At 47.6% G+C, this 23,137-nt stretch overlaps 2 protein-coding genes across 3 annotated transcripts; one reads left to right on the forward strand and one right to left on the reverse strand.

Moving 5' to 3' along the window:
* The first annotated feature begins 150 nt into the window (after window positions 1-150).
* On the forward strand, window positions 151-13,801 carry LOC119373705 (retinol dehydrogenase 12). 2 transcript variants are annotated; one of them, XM_037643769.2, is made up of 5 exons: window positions 158-386; window positions 1,939-2,277; window positions 4,714-4,905; window positions 6,809-6,921; window positions 11,826-13,801. In XM_037643769.2, exons 1-5 carry the CDS (start codon window positions 209-211, stop codon window positions 12,012-12,014), a joined length of 1,011 nt encoding a protein of 336 aa, XP_037499697.1. In that variant the 5' UTR covers window positions 158-208; the 3' UTR covers window positions 12,015-13,801. The 2 variants fall into 2 exon arrangements, with proteins under 2 accessions (XP_049276452.1, XP_037499697.1); XM_049420495.1 differs by lacking the exon at window positions 6,809-6,921 and having other exon boundaries at window positions 151-386; window positions 11,826-12,086.
* Window positions 13,802-14,189: 388 nt separating this feature from the next.
* Window positions 14,190-18,650, reverse strand: LOC119375038 (retinol dehydrogenase 14). Its single transcript, XM_037645237.1, has 3 exons — window positions 18,369-18,650; window positions 16,204-16,764; window positions 14,190-15,259 (listed from the first exon to the last, which is right to left on the reverse strand). Exons 1-3 carry the CDS (start codon window positions 18,648-18,650, stop codon window positions 15,074-15,076), a joined length of 1,029 nt encoding a protein of 342 aa, XP_037501165.1. The 3' UTR covers window positions 14,190-15,073.
* Between the last annotated feature and the right edge of the window lie 4,487 nt (window positions 18,651-23,137).

Here is a 23,137-nt window from a genome sequence, read left to right on the forward strand (position 1 = left end):
TAAGACGGTGCCTCGAGGTCACGTTCTCGATGTGTAGAAGTCCTCGCTCGAGCCGAGGAGCACACCGAGGGGGCCTCATTCAAGGGCTCTGAAGCCGTGCTCCCAACTTTGTGGAAGCGGTAGTAGTGCTCCCTCTCTCCCAACAAGTCTCTCTCTCTCTCTCGTCTAAATCTAGGAGAGGACGGCGTAGCGAAGCGGCGGTCGCTGCATGTGTTGCCGCTGCTGCTGCTCTTCGCCAAGAACGATGCTGTGGTTGGCGTGTTTAGCAGCAACGCCTGCTGCTCTCTTGCTCGCCCTGTTCGCCTACAACCGGCTGTCCACGAGGAGATGTAGGTGCACGGCTGACATGAGCGGAAAGACGGTGGTCGTCACGGGAGCCAACACCGGTGAGAGTCCTCCGCCTTCTTTGCACGGTGTCGTATCGTCGGCGGCGCACGGCTCGGGTGACGAGAGCGCTGTACGGGGCCTCCGTCGGGTGCATGCATTCACACGCGCGCGCTCATTTGAAAGGCTTGATCAATCAGCCGAGTACTTTAAAAGAACACTAGAATAAAACAATGAATCGGTTTTCATTGATAAGTGGCGCTCTGAAAAGTCTGACGACGTTAATTTCATCATCATAGATTTAATAATGGATGAGAAAATCAAGGGTGAAATTTAATTTTTAAATTTCGTTCCGAAATGTGTGCGCGTGACGTCACGGATTGCGAAGTGTATTCTTCGTATTTCGGCCAAATTGGCTCAACAAAATTTCTCACAGGATAATGTACTTCATTTTTACCAATTGCGAACTACGTAGTCCGTAGTAGGCGCCGTCGAAATCTGTGACATCATGGCGATTTGTGCGGGAATTCCAAGGTGGCGTCGTTATACTCACATTGTTTGTTTGTTTTTTTTTTTTTGCGCGTTTTCTAGCTCGCCAAGCGTTTTCTTGCGGCAAGCGTGGTGATTTTGGTATTTGTGAAATAGTAAGTTACTAATACGAAAAAAACTTATTTTCGGTGTCCCTTTAAGAAAAGCATCAAAAGGATGTACGGACGGGTACACTGTTAAAGGGAACACTTGCGTGCAAGGCATGCCCGGATTTCGATCTCTTGCAAAAGCATAGTGGCATAGATTTCCATCAGACTATTGGTAGTTGACAGTTCTGATTTCTCTCGACAGACTTGTGCAGTGCACGACCAATGTTTTCACATCGACTTGCAGTTAGGAGGCCAGCAATTTTAAAGGTGCGCATCCGAGTGTTACCTTTAACAGTGGACCGTACTGTGCGTACTTCAAGGAACAGCGCAAAAAATGACAGGACATACAGAAGAATGCGCACACAGTGCTGCGTGCGTCTTCTTACAGAAGACAGGACACGTACAGAAGAAGACGCAACAGCGCTGTGTGCGTCTCCTTCTGCATGCCCTGTCGATGCTTTGCGCTGTTCCTTGAACCAACAATCCCAACTATTCGTCCGCACTTTTGGCATTTCAAAAGGACTCTGGTATGAGTGGGAGGGAAGTATCAGTGCGGGAAGTATGGAGGAGGCGTGAGTGCGAACTGTGACTGGAGGCCAATAAGTGAGTGAGTGAGTGAGTGAGTGAGTGAGTGAGTGAGTGAGTGAGTGAGTGAGTGAGTGAGTGAGTGAGTGAGTGAGTGAGTGTGGATGTGAGCGTAATGTGAGTACCGATGCAGGCGAATGGACGTATGAATATGATCAGGAACCAAGTTCATTAAGATATCATTAGGTGTAACTGAAATTGACATCGGAACGGGGACGAAAGGCAGGCCATTGCTTCATTTTCACTTTTGCATCCGTTGCGAAGCTTGTATGCTTTGGACTCGACCAATAGGAGGGGGCGGGGGGGGGGGGGGCTGCGGTTAAGCTTTGCCTTCCCTAATGGAGAACCCCGCGGACGCCTATTCTAATGAGTGAATGGGTATGTGACGCAGGTATCGGCTACGAGACAGCCCGCGAGCTGGCACTTCGCGGCGCGCGGCTCGTACTCGGTTGCCGCAGCGAGGAGCGCGCGAGGCGCGCGGTCGAGCAGCTGGCCTCCGAGACGCACAGCACGAACATCAGCTGGCTGCCGCTGGACACGTCGAGCCCGGACTCGGTGCGCGCCTTCGTCGAGCGCCTGTTGCAGCTCACGCAAGGCCGCGTGCACGTGCTGGTCAACAACGCGGGTGCCGCGGCGCCCACCGACGGCCGTCGACTGACCGCCGAGGGACACGAGCTGACCTGGGCCACCAACTACCTGGGCCACTACCTGCTGACGCGACTGCTGCTGCGTGAGCTCTTAACTAAGTTCGCGCTCAGAGGTCTAGCCTGAACTCGCCGAGAAAAAAAATGTCACGCCGTTCCTTATGCATTCGACTAAGACGACTCGCAGGCGAAAGGCATCTTCTTCAGTAGGGTATACGCATCTGGGCTGGTTGGTCCATGATTACTAGTAGAAGAACAGCCAGCGCCGTGGTCTGTGTCCTCTTCTTCTTTCTGTCGTTTCAGCGCTGTTTTAATAGCGGACCTGTTTAAGCTTTTGCGTTGCGCTGGGTAGTGCGAACAGAAATTATCATCGTCATGAACCGGCACGCGCTCTCTTCATCCTATTCATCCTCTTCTTCATCTTCTGCTTCGCTCCCAGGACATGTGCGCCGGTTTGTCCGGCGTGGGATGCAATAACTCTGATGGGTGAGAGAACGAGTACAGAGAGAGAGAGAGAGAAAGAGGCACAAGAGCGAGATAGAAATAGAGAGATAGGAATAAAGAGAAATAGAAAGAAAGAAACGGAATAAAGAAATAAAGACATAGAAAGAATTACACAGAGAGAGAAAGAGATAGAAACAGACACAAAAAAGAGATAGAAGAAACAGAGAGCAAGACAGAAAGAGAGAGAAAGAGGGAGAATCAAATAAAGAGAGAGAGAGAAAGAAAGCATAGCATAGCCACGTGTAATATAGAATAGCAAGGAAGTGGGAAAGGGAAGTGAAGGTGAGGAGGAGGGAAAAGAGGAGGGGAACGCCACCACCTCCGCTGATTCCTCAGTCATCGCACCACGACTGTGCAGCTGCCCCAATTTTTTTTCTACTATAGTCATCTTTTCCTTCTCAGTCGATTGTACTACCCCCCCCCCCCACTCCCCTTTATTTGGAAAGCTTTCTGCACCTAACGTGATTTTGCACGGCCTCCGAGATCTGAGAAAAAAGTGAACACTGTACAGTAACTTGTTCTGTAAAAAAAAAAGACACAAAGAAGTCGGCTGAGCGTTTGCGCAAGTGTCAATGCCGGGTACGAAGCACGTATACTTCCCTTTAAATTCGTTTGCTTCAAAATGTTTTTTACAGCATTCGTGCTTTCGAAGTTGATGGATAGGTGCTCTCCAGCTGTGCTACGCGTGAAATGGTTGGTTCTTTTCATTTCTGACATTCCTTTATCAAGTACCTTTACGCAGGGTGTCCACATTCTGTGTATACTTGACAAAACGCATCGAAGGACTGAAGAGAAGAAAACTCTTCCCGCAGCATTAAGCTTTTCATGATTATGAAGATGTTATAAATGATAAAAAACGCAAGTTTTCGATGGACATCTGAATGGCAATGTCAAAAATAGAGGTTAAGTCATCCTCGCTATAATTTTTCTTTCTATACTACATTTACAGTGTTCTAGAAGCACTGTACTACATTCCAGGAGTTTTTCTTCGGGCAGGCGCGGCGCCAGCGGATATAACGCCTCCCCCTCCCTCTCTCCCAAAGAAAAAAATATATCCTGCCCTCTTTTGCTCCGCCCCGAAAGCAAACGTAATAAAAAAAATTACGACAGCTTCGCGCTATAGTGGTGCCAAGCCTGAAAGAAGAGCGGATAGCTTGGTGGCCTTCCTTGTTTCCCTTTATCTTTTTCTTTCTTTCTTCTCTTTCTTTCTATTTCTCTCAGTTTCTTGTGCCTCTTCTTTGTACCTGTCGCCTTCTATTTCTTTCTTTGTATTTCTTCTTTTCTCTCTCTATCTGTTTCTTTCTCTTTCTCGCTCTTTCTATCTTTATTTCTCTTTCTTCCCTGTATTCTCTCTGTCTCTTTCTTTCTTTCTTTGTTTCTCTCTGTTTCTCAGTTTCTTTCTCTGTCTGTCTTGCTCTCTGTTTTTTTTTTTCTGTCTCTTTTTTCGTGTCTATTTCTGCGTTTCTTCTTCTATGTCTTTTTCTGTCTTTCTATCTTTTTATGTCTTTATTCCCTTTGCTTCTCTATATCATTATCTTCCTCTTTCTTTCAGTCGCTTTCTTTCGTTCTCTCTTTCTCTCTCTCTCTCTATCTTTCACGTGTTTCACGTGCTCCACTTCGCCGAGCAGAGTTTTCATTTAACGCTCGCACCTGCTGTACTCGGTAGTGGGGCTTACCCAATTACTGTGGCGCATGCCCACCTGTGGTTTTCTGCGGACACCAAAGTTCTTACGGCCGGCTTAAACAGCTGCGCTGTAAAAACAAAACTCATCAGTTCCCCGCCTGCAGCCCCCCCTTCCCCCCCATCCCCCAATAAAAAATCCTGGCGTGCCTCTGCCTTCGGACGATCCTTGAGATAGCGGAGCACTTTATAAAGGGACAACAAAAATAATCAGTACCTGCAAATCAAATTTGAAAAACATGCTTCTTGATCACCATAACCAGCACGATATAGCTATAAATATTTTTAGTTGAATTTTTCTCTCTATCTTTTTTTTTTCTTTTTTACGGTGAGGCAGCGACATTACTGGAATGCGCGCCCTCTCGCATCATCAACCTGACGTCGGTGGTGCAGCAGCTGGCGCGCATCGACTGGGACGACGTGCAGGGCTTAAGCGGCAGTACCTGGTCGCCCAGCCGCGCGTACTGCAACTCCAAGCGAGCCATGCTGCTCTTCGCCGCCGAGCTGGCGCGACGCCTGAAGAACAGCGGTACAATTTCATTCGCTTGAAATGTGGTGATTGCAGAAACTAGGAGTGGGTGTGCAGTGATAAGAGTGAAAGCAGAGAAAACAAAAATACCCGGGGCGACGTAGCCTTGAATGCGAGAGAAATATTCCTTAACGTTACCCTTTATTACCTTGATAGCCAACAAAGGAGCACTAGCCGACACTAACCGGCAGTTAGCCAATATTGCCCAACACTTGTGAGATTCGCACAGACAGGTTTCAGAGGAGTAGAGTAGATCCTAGAAACTCTGGCACACACCCACGCTGGGAGATTGGCCAAGAACCGGATAGTTTTTAAAATATAATTCTTAAAGTAAAGCTTAAATTTTGTCTATTTAAGATGAAAGAAGTAAAAATGAAAAAAAAAAATTAACAACAGAATAATAGAATATAATATAAGCAATGAAGCGGAGAAATTGAATAAAAATAATAAAGCATTTTGCAAAAGTAGAAAAAACAAAAGTAAATATTAATTTTACAGCCTAAATCTCTGTGACCCTTTAAGAGGAACTCGTATACACTTCTTTTCTTTTTTTGTTTGCCCATCCTGATAGATATGCACAAAACGTGTATGTCTAGCGAATATTCATGTCACAGTAAATTTGTTGGCCGAGGTTAGCTCATGCTTTTGAGAAAAGACAATGGATGATCAGACAAGAAGGTATGAGGCGTGCACACGAGGACACAAGTAAAGAAAGCAAGACAACGTAATCACCGACCGACTATCAACTGAAGGATGATATGCTGATAATGATCCTGGGATGACTGGCACCTACCCATTCGGGGCTATCTGCCAAGATTCGGGCGGATCATATGGCCTTAATTTTTTTTCATATCCTACTAGGGGTTACGGCGTTGCTTAGAAGGAAGAATTGTCCTTGATGAATCCCAATTTTAGACCACTGAAAGAGCCACTGCGGCGGAAAAAGACACCTTCGTTTGTGACGAATCTTTACCAACTGAAGCTGCAGCTATCTGTCGTTCTAAACAACGGGTGAGATAGTGTATATATAGCGACCCACGGCTGTCGCACTCGAGCACGTTGATAAGAACACGACGATAGATGTATACGCTGCAGTAAGCGACAACCGCGAGGTTGCGTGAAAATATCGAGCGAAAACGTACACGGAGTGGTTGGCGTTATCAACCTTCTGCCATGCGCAGCATGGGTTCGCATGCGCCGATTTTGTGAAGAATATAGGTCTTCGTGCGCCTTTTCCATGCATCTACATTGTATAATTAGTTAGATGTCCGCGAAAAGTTCTGATGAAATATCGGGTTTTACGAACCAAAACCAGGATATGATTATGAGGCACGCCGTAGTGGAGGGCTCCGAAAATGTCGACCGTATGGTGTTCTTCAAGTTGCGCTGACATCGTAGAGTGCAGGGGCCTTTATATAACATTACTCCTCCTCCAAAATGCGACCTCCGTGGCCGGAATCGAACCCGGGACTTTCGGGTCCGAGCATCGTATAACCACTGGACCACCGAGACGGACAACAAATTCAAGTTGTCTGGAGTAGAGGCCTCCTTTGGCTATATACGTCACATTACGCAGCCCTATATACCGTATTTGTTCATATATGCAACCAGCCCTTTGTAATGTTGGCTACCTGTTGAGAAAAGTGCTGGCTAATCCGCTGTGTTGGCCGACATCCGCTGTCATAGTAATGTAAATCAAACCTGGTCTTCATTCATTCTAAATCCAATTACAAGTTGTCCACCCATTTCTCTAAATATAGGAAATGCTAAGGGAGATGACCTCAAGGAGGTTTGGCTTGCGAAGGTTAACTACGGCACGTGTCGGGTTTCCGCCTGTAGTTTATTTCTTTCCTCCATGATTCTAAATGTTATCGTTATAACGCAGCGACGTATTCTCCCGCAGGCGTGAGCGCATGCGCGGTGCATCCGGGTGTGGTAAACACGCGCGTGTCCCGAGGCCTAACGCGCGTGGGACAACCCTGGTTCGGTTTGCTGTCCACCTTGTTCGGTGTGAAGGTGCGTATACGAATATGGTGCATGCCGCATATACATGGTTACGCATGGATTGGTGCATGCCGCATAGACTGGTGCATGACGCATATGCATGGCTATTGGCCTCGAGGCCCACCACTGGAAACGCCGGCGCCACCGTCGGCGTGACGTGCTTGGCAGGATCACGTGGTCTCAGCGGCCGCGTCGGCTGCTTGTGGCGCACTGCCGCGTGCTTTGAAAACGAGTTTCAAGTCCCACATGCGCTGCGGTCTGTTCAAATTCGAAAGTTTTTTTCTCATTTTCTACTCAAATGAAACCATTGTAATAGAGTGGCTGCCTCCGAAGGCGACGAATATGGGGCTCTACCGCTCGGTGCCGCAGTGCCGCGCTTACGCAAAGGAGCCCAGTGTCAGCCTTTACTGGTAACCGCGGGACAAGAAACAGTGTGAAGCATGGGTTGTAAAGCTAAGAACCGGCAAGTAGCCATCCGCTACGAGTCTTGTGTGCAACAAGCCCTTCCGCGACGAAGACTTGTTACTGCGTCGGGCCGGCGATGTTCGGTGAGTAGCAGACAGCGCGCACTGAGACGATGGCTCGCGCGCGCTTCCCGCCGGCAAATGATGCTTACTTGCCACAGGATGGTAAAAGCGCTACCTTTTACCACGTGCGATGTCATCTCAAACCCTCCAATGCGACCTCTTGATCGTCGGCCCCGTGCTCAGCGTCCACGAAATCGGCTGCAGATGCGCAAGTCATTGTTTAGATACGTTAAATTAAAAAACGCACAGGGTCCCTTATGCATTCGTTAAAGATGACTAGAAGGCGAAAGCCATCTTCTTCTTGTCAGTCGATGTACTGATTCTCCCGCGCACCCCTCCAAAAGCGTTTTGCGCCTAACGCGGTTTTGCACGGCCTCCGTGACCGATCACGGAGGCAATGCAAAGCGACCATGACGTGTGAATACGTCATCATTTGACGTGACATTATATTATGTCATAATGACGCTACATATTTTGGCGATCTGTACATCATGATGACGTCATATGGTGACACTATCACGTGACGATTATTTCTTGCATCACTCGTGTTGACGCCGCCGATGCGGGACGCCGACGGGCAACCTTCCCATTTGATGAGGCATGCATTGCTTCATAAGCTACATAAATTTTGCATTGCCTCCGTGATCGGCCCACCGGCCAACCCCATGTATTTTCTTGGAGCCTCATTTATTTACGTGGGAAAGATGCCACCCTGTTCGCGTTTGCACGACACTGCTGCCAAAATTGCTGGGGTACTCGCCAAATAATTACTATCCTGTTTTGCGGCTCCTGGTTACTGCAATAACTTCTATTTTATTCACCGCTATTTCAAGTTCATGTGGGTCCTAGTTCACAGCCGACGCTTGCAGAACAAGTCCGGCAAACGTTACTGTATTTTCTTTCTTTTCCTAGACGTCGCATGCTACTACATGCTCGGTCTCGTAGACTGGTTCTTCTTCCACCAGCAATCTCGAAGTGGTGAAGCTTTGGTCTATGAATTTGTTGATTACAGAGCGGCAAGTTCACTGGAATGCAGACGGAACGATAATTAAGGAGCATTAAAATAAGGCGTTGCATTTGCTCACGTTTTGTGTGAGCACCAAACGAAACGAATGCGCTGAATAAAGAAACAGAAGCAGCGGCATTTGCCCGCTGAGAAGACCGATCAATACGCAGTGCGAGACAGCTTGTAAAATGACATTGAAACGTGCCCGAATTTAGACCGAAAAAGAAAAAAAAAAAACACTGAATCGTCGGGACGGCAGATCACAAAGTTGCCATGCGCACCGAAGCCGCAGTTGTAAGGAAATTGTTTTGAACTGCTCTGATAGCGTCCGCGCAACAGTAGTTGTTTGTTTACTCACAAATTCTCATATTTTGCGGCCTAAAGTTCACAGCGCGGTGCCAAAACGCGCTCGTAGCAAAAGCGAAACCATCAGTACGAACATACATGCAGACGCTCATACATGCAGAGGCACCGTCAGTCGTCGCGAACCCGTGCGATCGCTGGCTTGAGGCTTCTTTCTGTTATGCTCCGTTTGGTTATACAGGCAGTCTACTCTAACGAGATATTTCACATAGTTTGCACTCAGCGAGTGACTACCTTTCACGCAAGAAGCCGGTTCAGGGGTCTCCAACGCGGTGACCGCGTGAAGCGGGTGCTCAATTTTGTGCAAAGAGACAGTGACTGAAGACTATCTTGTGCTTTCAGTTTGTCGAAAACGATTATCTTGACATTAAAGAACACAGTTCATTTCGAAAGTACTTACAGAAATGTCCTGGAGGGCTTCCGCGAGGTGTTTTTGTAGAGCGCCGACAGCGAAACCTATGGGGAGCGCGCCGGCGGTATCCTGCCTAGCACGCAATCGTGGCGCATCCGGTAGAGGGCGACTCCGTAACTCCTTGAGGCCAATACATGGATTGGTGCATGCGTAGACTGGTGCATGCCGCATATTCATGGCTATGCATGGATTGGTGCATGCGTACACTGGTGCATGACGCATATGCATGGCTATACATGGATTGGTGCATGCGTAGACTGGTGCATGCCGCATTATTCGCCGCGAGATCGGGCTATAGGTGGCAGCACCTTCGCTGCGTTTGTGTGGATAGGCGGTCGGCGGTGCGTATACAAATGTACGCAGCGGCGCTTCGCCGTAGGCGGTTTTAGTCGATTGTTGGCGAGTAAAGCGCTTTGACTGCAGCCTAATGGTGATGTATGCGCCCTCCATTGCCACATCAATGCACGCAATCCTGCTAACTTACCTATTAATTGTGAGAGAAGTGCAATCTACCAATCAATGGGGTACTGGCCCTCAGTCACATTCGTGTTTTGCACTGTGCTCGATGTTTTTTTCTTGCTTTATTTGCACGTCTTTAAATTGTGTTTTGCCTATACAACAATACAAACAGTGCTGCGCGACTGAGCCAATGAAGTATTTACTTCTTGCTCTAGCGGCTACAAAGAAAGAATTAGATGAAGTAGAACTTTGTGCACTCTGCTTTTCTGTTTGCGTGAATACGCGTATACTGCTGTAGAAATGCGTGGCTTCAGGTCTCTTTTACCGCTAAGCATCCTCTGCAGACGCTAGTTCATGCTTTGCGGTATCACAAGGATTTCCAAATCGCCAACACATCACGAGATGGTGTCGCTGAAATTCTGCATTCACACCTCGACATTTAGTACTTTTTTTTCGTTTAGGACGACGCCGAATGAACTATGTGACGTGCTTGAACGAGAGAGCGGTACCCACATTAAAATGATTTTGTCGAATGGACGGTACGATGGTTAGACCTAGCGCCATACCGACACGGGCGTGTACTCACTTATTATAATGCATACAATTCTCGTAAGGCGAAATGCTTATGTATATTGTGTAGGCATACGTACAAGGATTTGATGCTCTGCTAGAAAAGCGGAATAAGCTGTTCTCTAAGGACGCGCGTGACGTACGCACCCATGCGAACACGGTGTGGCTAGCAGACGACGCAAGGACCCATCCACACCGCGGGGTTTCGTCCGCTCGCCGCTAGGTGCCGACTCTGCTCGATCTCGCCGCCAATACATGGATTGGTGCATGCGTAGACTGGTGCATGTCGCATGTGCATGGCTATGCATGCATTGGTGCACGCGTACACTGTATGGTGCATGCCGCATATATGCATGGCTATACATGGATTGGTACATGCGTACAGTTGTGCATGCCGCATATGCATGGCTATACATGGATTGGTGCATGCGTACACTATTTCATGCCGCATACACATGGCGACGCGAAGGGTACATTGTCTTCTTTTGCGGCGACCTTTTATTTCGCGAGGTCATAATCGTTATCGATTTATTTCTCGACCTGAATCATTCGTATGCGCCTTGTTGCAATCGAATTACTTGCGCCTTATGTAACTGTTATTGCGGATTCACGACCGTGTTCGGTGAATCTGGAATGTCGTACGACGATGTTACATGTTACAAACATATGAAACTGACGCTTTACCTACGAGTTCGGATTCGACGGCATGGAGGCTGCGTATCATTATATGAGTGTTACTTATCTTTTCGAACCCGAAAGTTAACCTAACAAAGCAATTCCGAACTCGCACTTTCGAGAGCTGCGCTTGACTTGACCTGACGAAGGCAAGACGAGTTGGCTTATCGGAATAAAATTCGTTATCGGGTTCGGATGAGCAAGCGTCGAAGCATTTGGTCGACTCGCTTTTGAGGGTCGGGTTGGTTCGCCCTGCGTTTGGCAATATAGAGAAACAGTCAAGGCAGGGCAGGAAGATTAACTTACTTTAAATCGTTGAGTTTCAGAGAGGAACGATGGAGGAAGAGAGAGTGAGAGCACGAGTTCTGACTCAACCTAGTAAACGCGGTCGGGCTGGACCAGCTTAACTTCAGACTCGACCCGGTCGCGTCGAGTTGTGCTTCCATTCATCCCAGTGGAGTCATGTTGAACTCCTGGCTTGACCCGGTCACGTCGTGTTCGTGAAAACGAAAAAGTCGGGTCAAGGCGAAATTCCTACTCGACCCGGTCGAATTGAGTTGAACTTCTGGCTTTATTCTGTCGCGTAGTGTTCGTGAAAACGAAATGTTCGCGTCAACTTGAAATTCTGATTCGACCCGGTCGAGTCGAGTTGAACTTCTGACTGAATCCCGTGGAGTCACGCTCAACTTCTGGCTTGACCCGGTCACGTCGTGTTCGTGAAAACGAAACGGTCGCGTCGTGTTAAACTTCTGACTCGACCCGGTCGAGTCGAGTTCTGGTTTGACCCTGTCGCATCGAGTTGAACTTCTGGCTCGACCTGGTCGCGTCGAGTACGCGAAAACAAAGCTTGAGCTTGGTTCTTCAAAGTGACAAGTGGTGTCAATTAATCGCGACTCCATTGCAGAACGCACGCGAGGCCTGCCAGACGTCTGTGCACGCGGCGTTGGCGCCGGACCCATGCAGCGGCTGGTACCTGTCCGAATGCCGCGCTCAGTGGCCTGCCATCCGCTGCCCCGAGGACGAGCGTGACGCAGGCCGCCTGTGGACTATCAGCGAGCTCTCCTTCCCGACGTTGCTACCAGTGTCACAGTGACCTCGACGACTCGCCACTGATCCAGTGTCGGTGTACACAGTCGCTGTACACTGCGCCGCCTGGGAGCAGTCGTGGCGCCTATAGTTGTCGGACCGTTTCTGTGCACCTCTGATCGTAACAGTGTTCTTGCAGTGCGCGGTTATGTCACGTGTAGTTTCGTCGCGTGCGGTGTTCAGACTCAACGAAGGAAGGCAAGTGATGGGGACGCCAAAATGAACGTCCGGTGACAATGCACTTCGCCGGTCCCCGTGAATCAGTGGGTTCGTCTGTGACGCCTCGCCGAGTGATCACTGTGCCGATCCCGCGCATAGCGCGTAATCAAATGCGGTAACTTGGTATAGGCATCCTGTGCGCGACGCTTCCTCGACCTGTAGCACTTCTGGTGCCGCGAAGCGAAGTTTCGGGAATCTAGTCACTGCCTAATTAATTGCTACATATTCAAACGGCGCGTTTCGTATGACACTCAGTATATAGCGTAAACGGGCGTTCGGACTATAAAGGAGACGAAGACTCCGTGCCAGTTTGTGCTATACAGTTACAGGTTACCGCTAGTCCTATTACCATTACTTAATACTACCACTACATATAGTCCCTGTTATAGTGTATACCACTAGTCCTCATTTGAACATATTCTTTTTGTACGAGTGGGCTCTCCATGCCTGAATATTAAATGTGAAACTAATCGCTCTTTTACAGCAGAGTTGTTAAGGTCGAGGTTTGCCGTGTGTCGTAGACAGAAAATTATCATCGTGGACCGGCACGCACCATCTTCGTCCTTTTCTTCATCGCCTTCCTCTTCTTCCTCTCTGCTTCTCTACCAGAAGACGTGCACCGCTTTGCCCGGCGAGGGATGCAAAAACTTGATGGGAGAGCAAACGAGTACAGAGAGAATTTTGTGGCGAAAAAATTTTTCTTTTGACGAGGCGAGATTCGAACTTGCGTACCCACGATCCGAGTGCGAGCGTCCTAACCACTCGGCCATTTTTTTTATTATTATTGCCGGTTTCATAACACGGCGCAGGAATCAACAGCAGACACACAATAATAAACACAACTGCAGCAATGTCAAAGCGGTACACACCTATGAGTAGTTACATACCTAAAATTCCTTTAGGTAAGCAAGGGGCTCAACCCTGGAAAGCCAGTCAGCAACAAAGTCTTGTTGTTTGAGTACATCAGCGTACTGACCAATGCTTTCGGGAAAAAGCACGCGTGCAGGTCTCCTGTCAGGGTCGCTTTGGAAACCGGCCATTCTAGCCCGCCATAGACAATGGAGGCCAAGAAGCATTATTAGATCGAAAGGCAGTCCATGCTCATTTTCTATTGGTAAAAATCTTATTCCAAGTGAGTGCAAGGGAAGTTCTTTTTTGAGCGTTCTCTGTAAAACGCGTCCCAGAAATAAACCCCTTCCCAACAATGCAAAAATACATGGTCTATTGTCTCTGGCTTTCTGCAGATAAAACAATCAGAACCCCACGGCATATAAACACCTCGATCTTCTAAAAAGGTCCGAACCGGCAGGGTGCCCGAATGGAACTTAAAGAAAAAAGTTTTTGCGCTTGGCTAAATTCAAACTCGGCTATCCAGGCACGCTGGCAGAGCAATTGGATAGCCTTGTACAGTATAGTACAGCAAGGTGGTGAGAAAGGGAAGTGAGGGTGACGTGGACAGATGTGAGGGTTAGGGGGAGGGAAAGGAGGATGGGAGACCGAGTACAGAGAGAGAAAAAAAAACAAAGAAATGGATATAAAGAAAGGAAAGGAAGAGAGAAAAAGATGGAAGGCGAGAGACCGACTACACAGACAGAGAGATAGAGAAAGAAACACATGGAAGGAAAGAGAGAGAGAAAAAGAGAAGAAAGGGAAAAAAGAGAAAACGAAAGAGAAAGAAATATACAGGGAGAGAAGGAGATATGAAGCGACATAGACAAAGAAGAATGTAGAAAAAAAAGGGAAAGCATATAGCCATGTACAGTAAAGTATAGCAAGTATAGTTTGCCGTGTGGCGTAGAATAACTGTAATCTTCATGAACAGGCACGCGCTCTCTTCGTTATCTTCTTCATCTTCGTACTGTTCTTCCTCTTCTGCTTCTAGTCTGCCAGCTCTGCTGTGACCCGGCCTTGTGAGACTTCATGCAAACTGCGCTAATTTTTTGTTTTGTACGCTGATTGGCGTTTGCGTTTTGTGCAGTTATCTGGTTTGCGTAATTCCGGCCGATCCCGAAGGCAGTGCATGCTGTCAAATAGCTGTGTGCCAATGTTGATAACATTAAAGGGCCCCTAAACTACCTCCGATGTTTTTGGTTTTTTTTTGACATTTCAAGTAAACGCACGCGTCGAGTTTATCATGCCGTCACGATTAACAATGCCATACGCGGCCACGCTATGAGACGCGGGCGCGCCACAAATTCCAAGAAACAATCCCTTGTCTTCTCCGGGCCTTTCGGTATCCCCGGCGTTGGAAGTTACGTCACCATTTGCGCCTGGTCATGTGATCCACAAAAAGAACCTGTTTCTCTGCTCGCAGCTACGCGCGCTTGCTGCTCTCCCTCCTCGCACGGCGAGGAGCAGCTCTCGGCCAGCAGGACAGACGAGCCGACGTACGGCGAAGGCAAGAGCTCCTTTTGCGAGTGAGGGCTCCTTTTGGATCATACGCGTGTAACTCCGTTATTACGGCATCGTTCCGTTGCGGCTGTTTGTTGAAGACTCGTGCACGATTGCAACACCACAACTAAATTTCGACTTAGGGTGGTTTAACGACCCTTTAAGACACTCTCTAAATGTATGAACACATTACTCACCGTAATGATAAACAAGACTTTATGGGGTCTTAGCATGCTTTGAATAGTGACCCTATTTATTGAAGTGTCTCAACCCGACTTAGATCATCGTCAGCAAACACGACGCCACATACCGCGGTAATTCATACGAAACTCGTTCCTTGGCCCTAACTATCGTATTGAATATGACTCACAGCGTCACAAAATTAAGAGCGATAAATTTTGTAATTCCGTAGTAACACCCAAGCGGATGACAGTGCGCTCGCTGCCGAGCCGCCGCTCAGTTGCAGAGGCGCACGTTGAGTGCCTGCTCGGTGATATCCCAGGCCTGTCGCTGGAGCACCGGGTCCAGCGCATGCTCAGCTGGCCTCGTCTCACGGCACTCCATGAAGTAGCGGCCCGACGTGTGCGTCAGCTCGGGCGCCAGACACAGGTGGATGCTGGTCTGCGCACCCTCCGAGGGCGACTGCGTGCACGTAATGCAAAAGAAGCACTCACATTTAAGTAAAAAATTCAGGATCCCTTCCCCTATCGGGAAAATGGGGGCGAGCGAAGTTTGGCGTGCGCGTGCCTGACCTACGACTTTCTTTCTTTCTTTCTTTCTTTCTTTCTTTCTTTCTTTCTTTATTTATTTATTTATTTCCTTCTTTTCTTTCTTTCCTTCCTTCTTTCTTTCTTTCTTTCTAACATTGTTTCCTTCTTTCTTTCCATCCCCGGTGGTAGCGAAACGACTCTGATGCGCGCCTACGCAGTTGGCATCGTGCCTAATGACTCACGTTCCGGCGCCGGCGCCGGAACGTGAGGTTATACGTTCATATACGGGCAACAATGAAATGTGCCAACGTGAAGTGACAAGTGACCTCTATAAAAGATCAGATCGCGTGCAATGCCGACGCCGCAACCACCGAAATCTAACTCGAAACAAGATTGGCTTCAATAAACTCAAATTTGATGCGAAAGTAGGCGATAATGTTATCCCCCCGGCCATGTTAGCGTCCCCTAATTTGATCTTGCAATAACCAGCATACGAACATTATTTTATATTAATAGTAACAACGGCTGTTTAATATCCGAAAGCTATTCAAGACGTATTCGATATCCGAATCGAATCGAATGTCGAATCGAATCTATTAGTAGCCTTAAAAAGAATTAAAGGTTATTTCATATAAATAGTAGCAATGACTGTTTAATATTGGAAATGTATTCGATATCCGGATCGAATAGACATCCGTATCAAATCGGATGCCGGATCGAATTGATTTGATAACTTTAAAGAGAAGGGTTACTTTATTAAAAGCAGTAACGGCTGTTTAATATTCGAAATGTATTCGAAAAGTATTCGACATCCGTATCGAATCGGATGTCGAATCGAATCAATAACTTTAAAAAGAAGGGAATCGGCGGACGCACCTTTCCGAACAAGGGCACGACCACGTATCGCAGGAACTTCAAGAAGCACGTGGTCGGATGATCGCGTAAGAAGCGCGACTTCACGAGACCCGGGTGGAGTGCGTTGACGGTGACCTGCTCGCCTCGCAGCTTGTCGGCCAGCTCGCGGGTGAAGTACACGTTGTACAGCTTCGAGAGGCCGTACGCGCGGGCGTCCGTGTAGTGGTGCTCCAGGAACGGGTCGTCCACGTCCAGCTGGGTCCACGCGTGCATCATGGACGAGACGACGACGATGCGAGACGGCGCCGAGCGCTTGAGCAGGTCGAGCAGGAGACCGGTGAGCAGCGCGTGTCCCAAGTGGTTGCTCTGTATGGTCGTCTCGAGGTCGTCGTCGGTCAGTGTGCGCTGAGGGGGCGCCGCGCGACCGGCGTTGTTGACGAGCAAGTCGAGCCGCGGCTCGCTGTCGAGTATGTCGTAGGCCAGACGTCGCACCGAGCCCAGCGAGGAGAGATCAAGGTGCTTGAGCACGATGTCGCCGCCTCCGCTTGCCTCGATCATGGAGTCGAGCGCCTTACGGCCCAACTGCACGCAGAAAGGCGCGTTCACGGTACCGCATTAGACTACAGGCGTGCACAGGGTACCAACTCTCCCCAGCTTACCGTCTGCCCGGTAAGCTTGGGCGAGTTGGTATTGGTTCATCAGACTGGCGTAGCCAGTCTGATGAACCCGGTGCAGGTGGAAAGGGTATGTCGGGTGCAGGTGGAAAGGGCTTGAAGGAGGGGTCAACCCCGATCAGGGGCGTAACCAAGGGGGGGGGGGGTCAACCACCGCCGAAAATTTTCAATTTTGCTGGCGTATACACGCACACATACAAACGGCACGCACGAACATACATAAAATATGGTTGAACCCCCCTCTCTGCCTACGCCCCTGATCCCGATATCGTATTTTGGTGGTGGTAGTGGTCTGAAGAGGAAAAGGCGCCTAATTTCTGCAGCCCGGTCGGGAGCACGGCGCAGCGCCTATATTTTGCATGTGTGCATATGCACGCACGCTACACGCATACACACGCGAGAGCAAGAAACATAGCAGATATTTGCACCAAAGCGCTTCGCAAGCTATAACTTTTAAAAAAAGGAAGCTAGAAAATTCTCCTTCCAGCATAAAGCTTCCGGCTCAGAAAACTTTCATTCTATCCAAACGAGAATATGCAGCAGTCATATGGGAACCTTTTACAAGAAAGGACATTATGCTCCTTCGAAAGGTACAACGTAAGACAATAACGTTTATTTTTAACAAGTATCGAAGACTCGACTCACCTAGTACATTATAATGCAATTACATAACATTCTTTCGTTAGAAACAAGAAGGAAGCTGAGTCGTTTATCGTTTTTTTTTTTTACAAAATTACAATTATGTCGGCAAGAATTACACTAAACGTACCACGCCGTGTCAAATCAGCTACTGCTAGGATAACCCGTCTTAAACATGATCGATCATTAGCACCCATGTTCAACTAATATGCTTACGAAACACAGTTATTTTCGCAGAGCAGATACATACTGGAATTTACTACAACAGGAGATTTTCGCAACTGAGGATTTCACTACAAAACCACAGAAAAATGATCTCTTTGGTGTATATAGTATTCAAATGCATTGTACTGGTATTCTTGTTTCACAGACATGCTGTCTCTTTTAGCGTATTGATGAGTGCTTAATGTAACTAACTCGTGTTTTCTTATTCTTGCTGTTACGATTTACTTGATGTTTCTTTTGCCCCTGCTGCTTGGACAAATATGTTGGTCCGCAGTATGTTTAAACAAATAAATAAATAAGCATACATAAAATGTCATTGAACCCCCCCCCCCTCCCTTCCAAAGAAAAATATTCTGGCTGCGTTCATCATGAATTAATGCTAGTTGTTTTTTTTGCGCGCTCTTTAAATTCAAGAGATGGGGGGGGGGAGAAGAGAGTCACCCCCTCCCCTTCCTTTCCCTTCGCCGCCTTTGGTCTCGTCGCAAAATAAAACAGAGTAAGGTAGACAACTCGCCCATTGGATTGAGAGCTGAAAACGTTGTCGCTGTTGTTACCTGAGTCGCACGGTACGAGGGGGGGGGGGGAATAAGGTGCATGTCCTCAATGCCCCCCCCCCCCTCACTCCACTGCGCATGCCTACATACCCACCTGCATGTTGCGACAGGTGAAGATGACTCGGGCGCCTCGAGACGCGAGCGCCTTGGCCGTCTCGTAGCCGATGCCCGAGCTTCCGCCGGTAACCAACGCCGTCTTGCCATCCAGTCGCGTGGGGCACTTGCATCGCTTGCTGGTCACCCGGCAGTAAAACCATGCGATGAACGTGAGCGTGAAAACGACGATGGCGACACGCACCGAGAACAGGGTGCTCTCCCAGGCGACCTGCAGAACCCGCAGCAGCGCCGCGTCGCCGTCGTCATCGCCGTCCGACATGGCGAACGGTTCGCCGCCGCTGCCCGCCGCTCAAGATGTCGCGCCTCTTCCTCCTTCTTCATGCTGCCACGTGCTTGGGTTGTTTTAAGTTCGTTGGTTGGATCCTCGAGGAGTGGCTCAACCCACCACGGATGAATCGTGAGGCAGTATACTGCCGCACGATTCGCAAATCCTATAGGATTTGTGAAAGGAAAAAAGAAAATTCTAAAAGAAAAGAATTTGTAAGCAAGCGAAAATATTAGTGGTGTTTACGGTATCTTTACGGAATGCTAAAGAAAAAAAAGAGAGTTAAATAAAATAATTTTAAAAAATGTGAAGATCTAGTGCGTAGCACTTTAGGGGTCCTACTTGTCGTCCATGCACTGTCTCGTCTCATGATCACGTAGGCGTAAAACAAGGCTAACAATGCGCAAAACCTGTGCAAAATAAACTAACAAGGTCTAAAATAATGTAAGAGACAGAAATAACCAAGAATTGATCGCAATAATTTACGTAAAATCGTGAAAATGCTTCTGAAACATATGACTCCGAGAGGGCGTCACCACTTCGGCAAGCGTGCGATTGCCAAGGAAATCGCTGGTTTGCCCGTGCTACGTACTTCCTCGGGTTTCACGGTAGTGGAGCTGCATTAAGCGGAATATAGAACTACATCATGGGCCTACACAAAAACGATATTAGTGCAGGATTTAGCACGGGATTATTTGATCACATATTGACGCCCTGGAAAAGTACATCATGTCATACTAGTAGTCTGGAAGTTGTAATTACTAGGTTACGCTGTCACGCGAATACCATAATTGAATATTTTATTTACGCAGACCCGATCTGGCACCCTCTCCGCTTTGTTCTTAGTGTAGGGAAGACGAAGCACAATTCTCTTGTCGAGGATCTTCGACAAGCACCTAAAGCACCATTCCGCATTAATTGGAATTAGATCTAACTCCTTCAAATTTACTATCCCTAGGTGCACTGAACCTTGGTCACAGCGACGGGAATGTATGCGAGGCCGTTCACGATTTTATAGCACAGTCAATGAGATTGACAGTATAATATCATTGAACCAAAACTTCATAATCAACCAAAGTAGGCTCCATTATATCTTCTTTTTTATTCTTAAATTACTTCTTATTCGCAAAGAATCAATTCGACCTTTCTTTTTTTATAGTCAAGTAAAAATTCAGATCAACAGTATCCTTATTAAACAAAAGGAACAAAATTATTTTCCTTTCTATATATTCAATATTTTATCTTCGTTACCCGATTCTTGGCTAATCCCTCCAGGGTGGGTGTGAGCCACTATTTTAGGATCTACATAAATACATAGTGACGTTACAACGTGTTCTCTAGCGTCAATATTCCAATATTTAGTGTCCAATATTCCTGACTGTGCTCACTTGTACCACAGTGTCATGCGCGAACAGATATGGTGAATGTCCGGTGTGTCCTGAACAGAGGTCGGCAAAAAATGTGGAGCTCACTCAGACTCACTCATGAGATATATTTTGCCCTCAGAGCTCACTCGGACTCAGACTCACAAAAATTTTGCTTAGCCAGACTCACTCGGACTCAGGCTCCCTGGAGTTTTTCTCAGCCGGACTCACTCGGACTCAAACTCACCAAATTATTACTCACTCGGACTCACTCGAACTCAGACTCACGGCTCTATCTGAGTCTGAGTGAGTCTGAGTGAGTCGACTCATGAGTCCGTCAGCGTATAATTGGCTTTGTCGACCATGGTGTCAATGCCCTTTCCCACCAATATCTCGCATAATTGGTGCTCTACTTGGCGCCTTTCTGTCACGTACCTTTAAATATGAGTTATCAGTGGTTGCAATCCAGTAAGGATATTTTTATTGAAAGGGATGACCCGCATGAAATATTTTTATCAATAACTTCCTGTGAAAGAGTTTCCGGGGGCCGGTCTTGGCACCTCCCCCCCCCCCTCTGTAAGTCACGCCTCTGATCAATAAATATTGATCTGGCATATGAACTCTAGTTCTTGGAAGTATGTGTGAGTCGACGGGAGTATAAATGCGAGCCTACATAAGGCTGAGTAATGCTTAAGTGGTGTACATTGAACGATAGGTCGGCAAAAAGGTGTGGAGCTCACTCAGACTCACTCAAGAAACATATTTTGCGCTTAGAGCTCACTCGGACTCAGACTCACCAAAGTTTTCCTCTACCGGACTCACTTGGCCTCAGACTCACTAAAATTTTTCTCAACCGGACTCACTCGGACTCAAACTCACCAAAATATTACTGATCCGCACTCACTCAGACTCAGACTCACGGCTCGATCTGAGTCTGAGTGAGCCTGAGTGAGCCTGAGTGAGTCGACTCATGAGTGAGTTTGCCGACCTATGGTCCTGAACCACCCTTCTAACCCCCACTCTCCACCCATATATACACCAGTCCCAATGATGAACACGCGCACACACACACACACACACACGCGCGCGCGCGCGCGAAGGGAGTTCTTGCTGGACCACAATTTTACCTGGTCTGTTTGAACAGCAGAAAAATACCAGCCCAGCCTACAAGTGCTAGTGTTCAAACGCTCACTAGGATGCAAATAAAATTATTATTGGTCGCGAGATCGAGCAGAGTCGCCGCCTGGCGGCTTCTGGCTGAACCGCGCCTAGTGTGGATTGCTCCATGCGTCGTCTGCTAGCCACGCTGTGTTTGCATGTGCGCGTGTCATGCAGGTCCTCAAAATGCGGTTTGTTCCGTTGCGTTAGTGCAACTTTAACCGCACGTACGTATGCCTAACACGATGTAAAGACGCATTTGGTCTTGATCGGCTGTATATATGTACTGTAATAAGATCAGTGAGTGCACTTGTCGAGAGTGCTGTGTGTGGTCGTCGTACCCTCCGTTCACGAGAATTATATCAGTTTAGGTGCCGCTCTGTGGTTCAAGCGCACTGCAAAGTGCACTTGGCGTTGTCGTAGAGATGAGAAGTATTTAATCTTATGGGAATATAGCCTTTTAGCGGCTCGGTGGTTAAAAAAAGGCTCTCATGCACTTGCGCGTTGTGGTTAGGTGTGTAACTTCGGGACTGTCGTTTATTGGTTAAGCGAGGAGCTTTAGTTGTGTACGGTCCTGGTCCCACTACAGAGAAATATTTCTGTCAAGCTGACGCTTCCGTACTTAAATTGTCCCCTAAATAGAACAGGAAATGGAATGACACAGAAATTGCAAAACTGAGTTGCCTTGCGCAATTTTAACTTGTGGCGAAATTTAAGCAAAAACATCCGTGTACTTAGATTAAGGTATGCGTTAAAGACCCCTAACCGTCAAAATTAATCCAAACATCGCACTTCACATTTATGTTGTAGTAATTTCACGCGAAGCCACATCTTTTTTCTTTATATTGTCTTGAACGTTTGTGTTGCGTTGTTATAGATTGACAGGCATCGGACATTATTCGCATGAAGAAACGTACTTTGGTCCCGTGGAATAACCGGGACTTTGTTCCATTACTGTCGTGCAAGTAATCAATCCAAAAAAGTTCCGTGCTGTACAGTTACCTTTGCGTACTGTCACTGGAATAAAAACGAGCGTGTGCGTGTTAAACGTATCCGTAGCGCTAAAGCGCTGTCAGCCACGCAGCTTTCCTCAGTAAACCTATCAACTGTCCTACATTTCATGGAGAACTAAATAAGAAATGCGGATGAATATTTGCGCACGCAGTGCACTAAGTGCTATTTGAACTCATCGTGCGGGAATACGGGCTTTCTTTTTATTTCGGGGTATCCAGGTGAACAAGAAGTAAATACTTAATTCAGTGACGCTACTACAGTGCGCAGTAGGGGGAACACAAGCCAAACACCTACAAATAAAACAACAAGAAAACGTCATCCATTGCGAAAACCCCGACTGTTGCCGAAGGCGAGCAACCCGTTTGTTGGCAGGATGCGCTTCTCTCACAAGTAATAGTAACGTTCGGCGCGGTTCGTGCATTAATTCGGGAATGAAGAGCGCACATATTACCAGAAAGTTGCAGTCAACGCATTTTGTTTGCCGGAAATCAGTTCAAATCACTCACAACGAAGCGCTGTTGCGTGCGTTTGTATACGCTCCGACAACCTCCTATCCACACTAGCGCGGCGACGGTGCTGCCACCTGTAGCCCGATCTCGCGGCGAATTGTTATTATTGACGGTAAGAATCCGCGCAGTCATCATCATCATCACTAATCACCTTTGAATTCCAGAAACTTGATTCTGGATCCTATTCTGGGCACTGTCAAACTTTGTAATGGCGGCATTCTAAGCCAATCAGATAGGCCGTAGCAGCCCTCTGGGCCAATCAGAGTTGACCAATGGCAGAATTTGACAATGTCCAGATTAGCAACCTCTGACAGGCAACTAATGTTTGGCAAGATTCTGAGAAGTGCCTCCATAGTGCACCACATTAGCAAATATTATTTCTTCATATCGGCATAGCCCTTCAATGTACTGGTATCGGTAACTGCGTATAAGTGAA

The sequence above is a fragment of the Rhipicephalus sanguineus genome, chromosome 11 (assembly GCF_013339695.2).
Source record: "Rhipicephalus sanguineus isolate Rsan-2018 chromosome 11, BIME_Rsan_1.4, whole genome shotgun sequence".
NCBI classification, from domain to species: domain Eukaryota; kingdom Metazoa; phylum Arthropoda; class Arachnida; order Ixodida; family Ixodidae; genus Rhipicephalus; species Rhipicephalus sanguineus.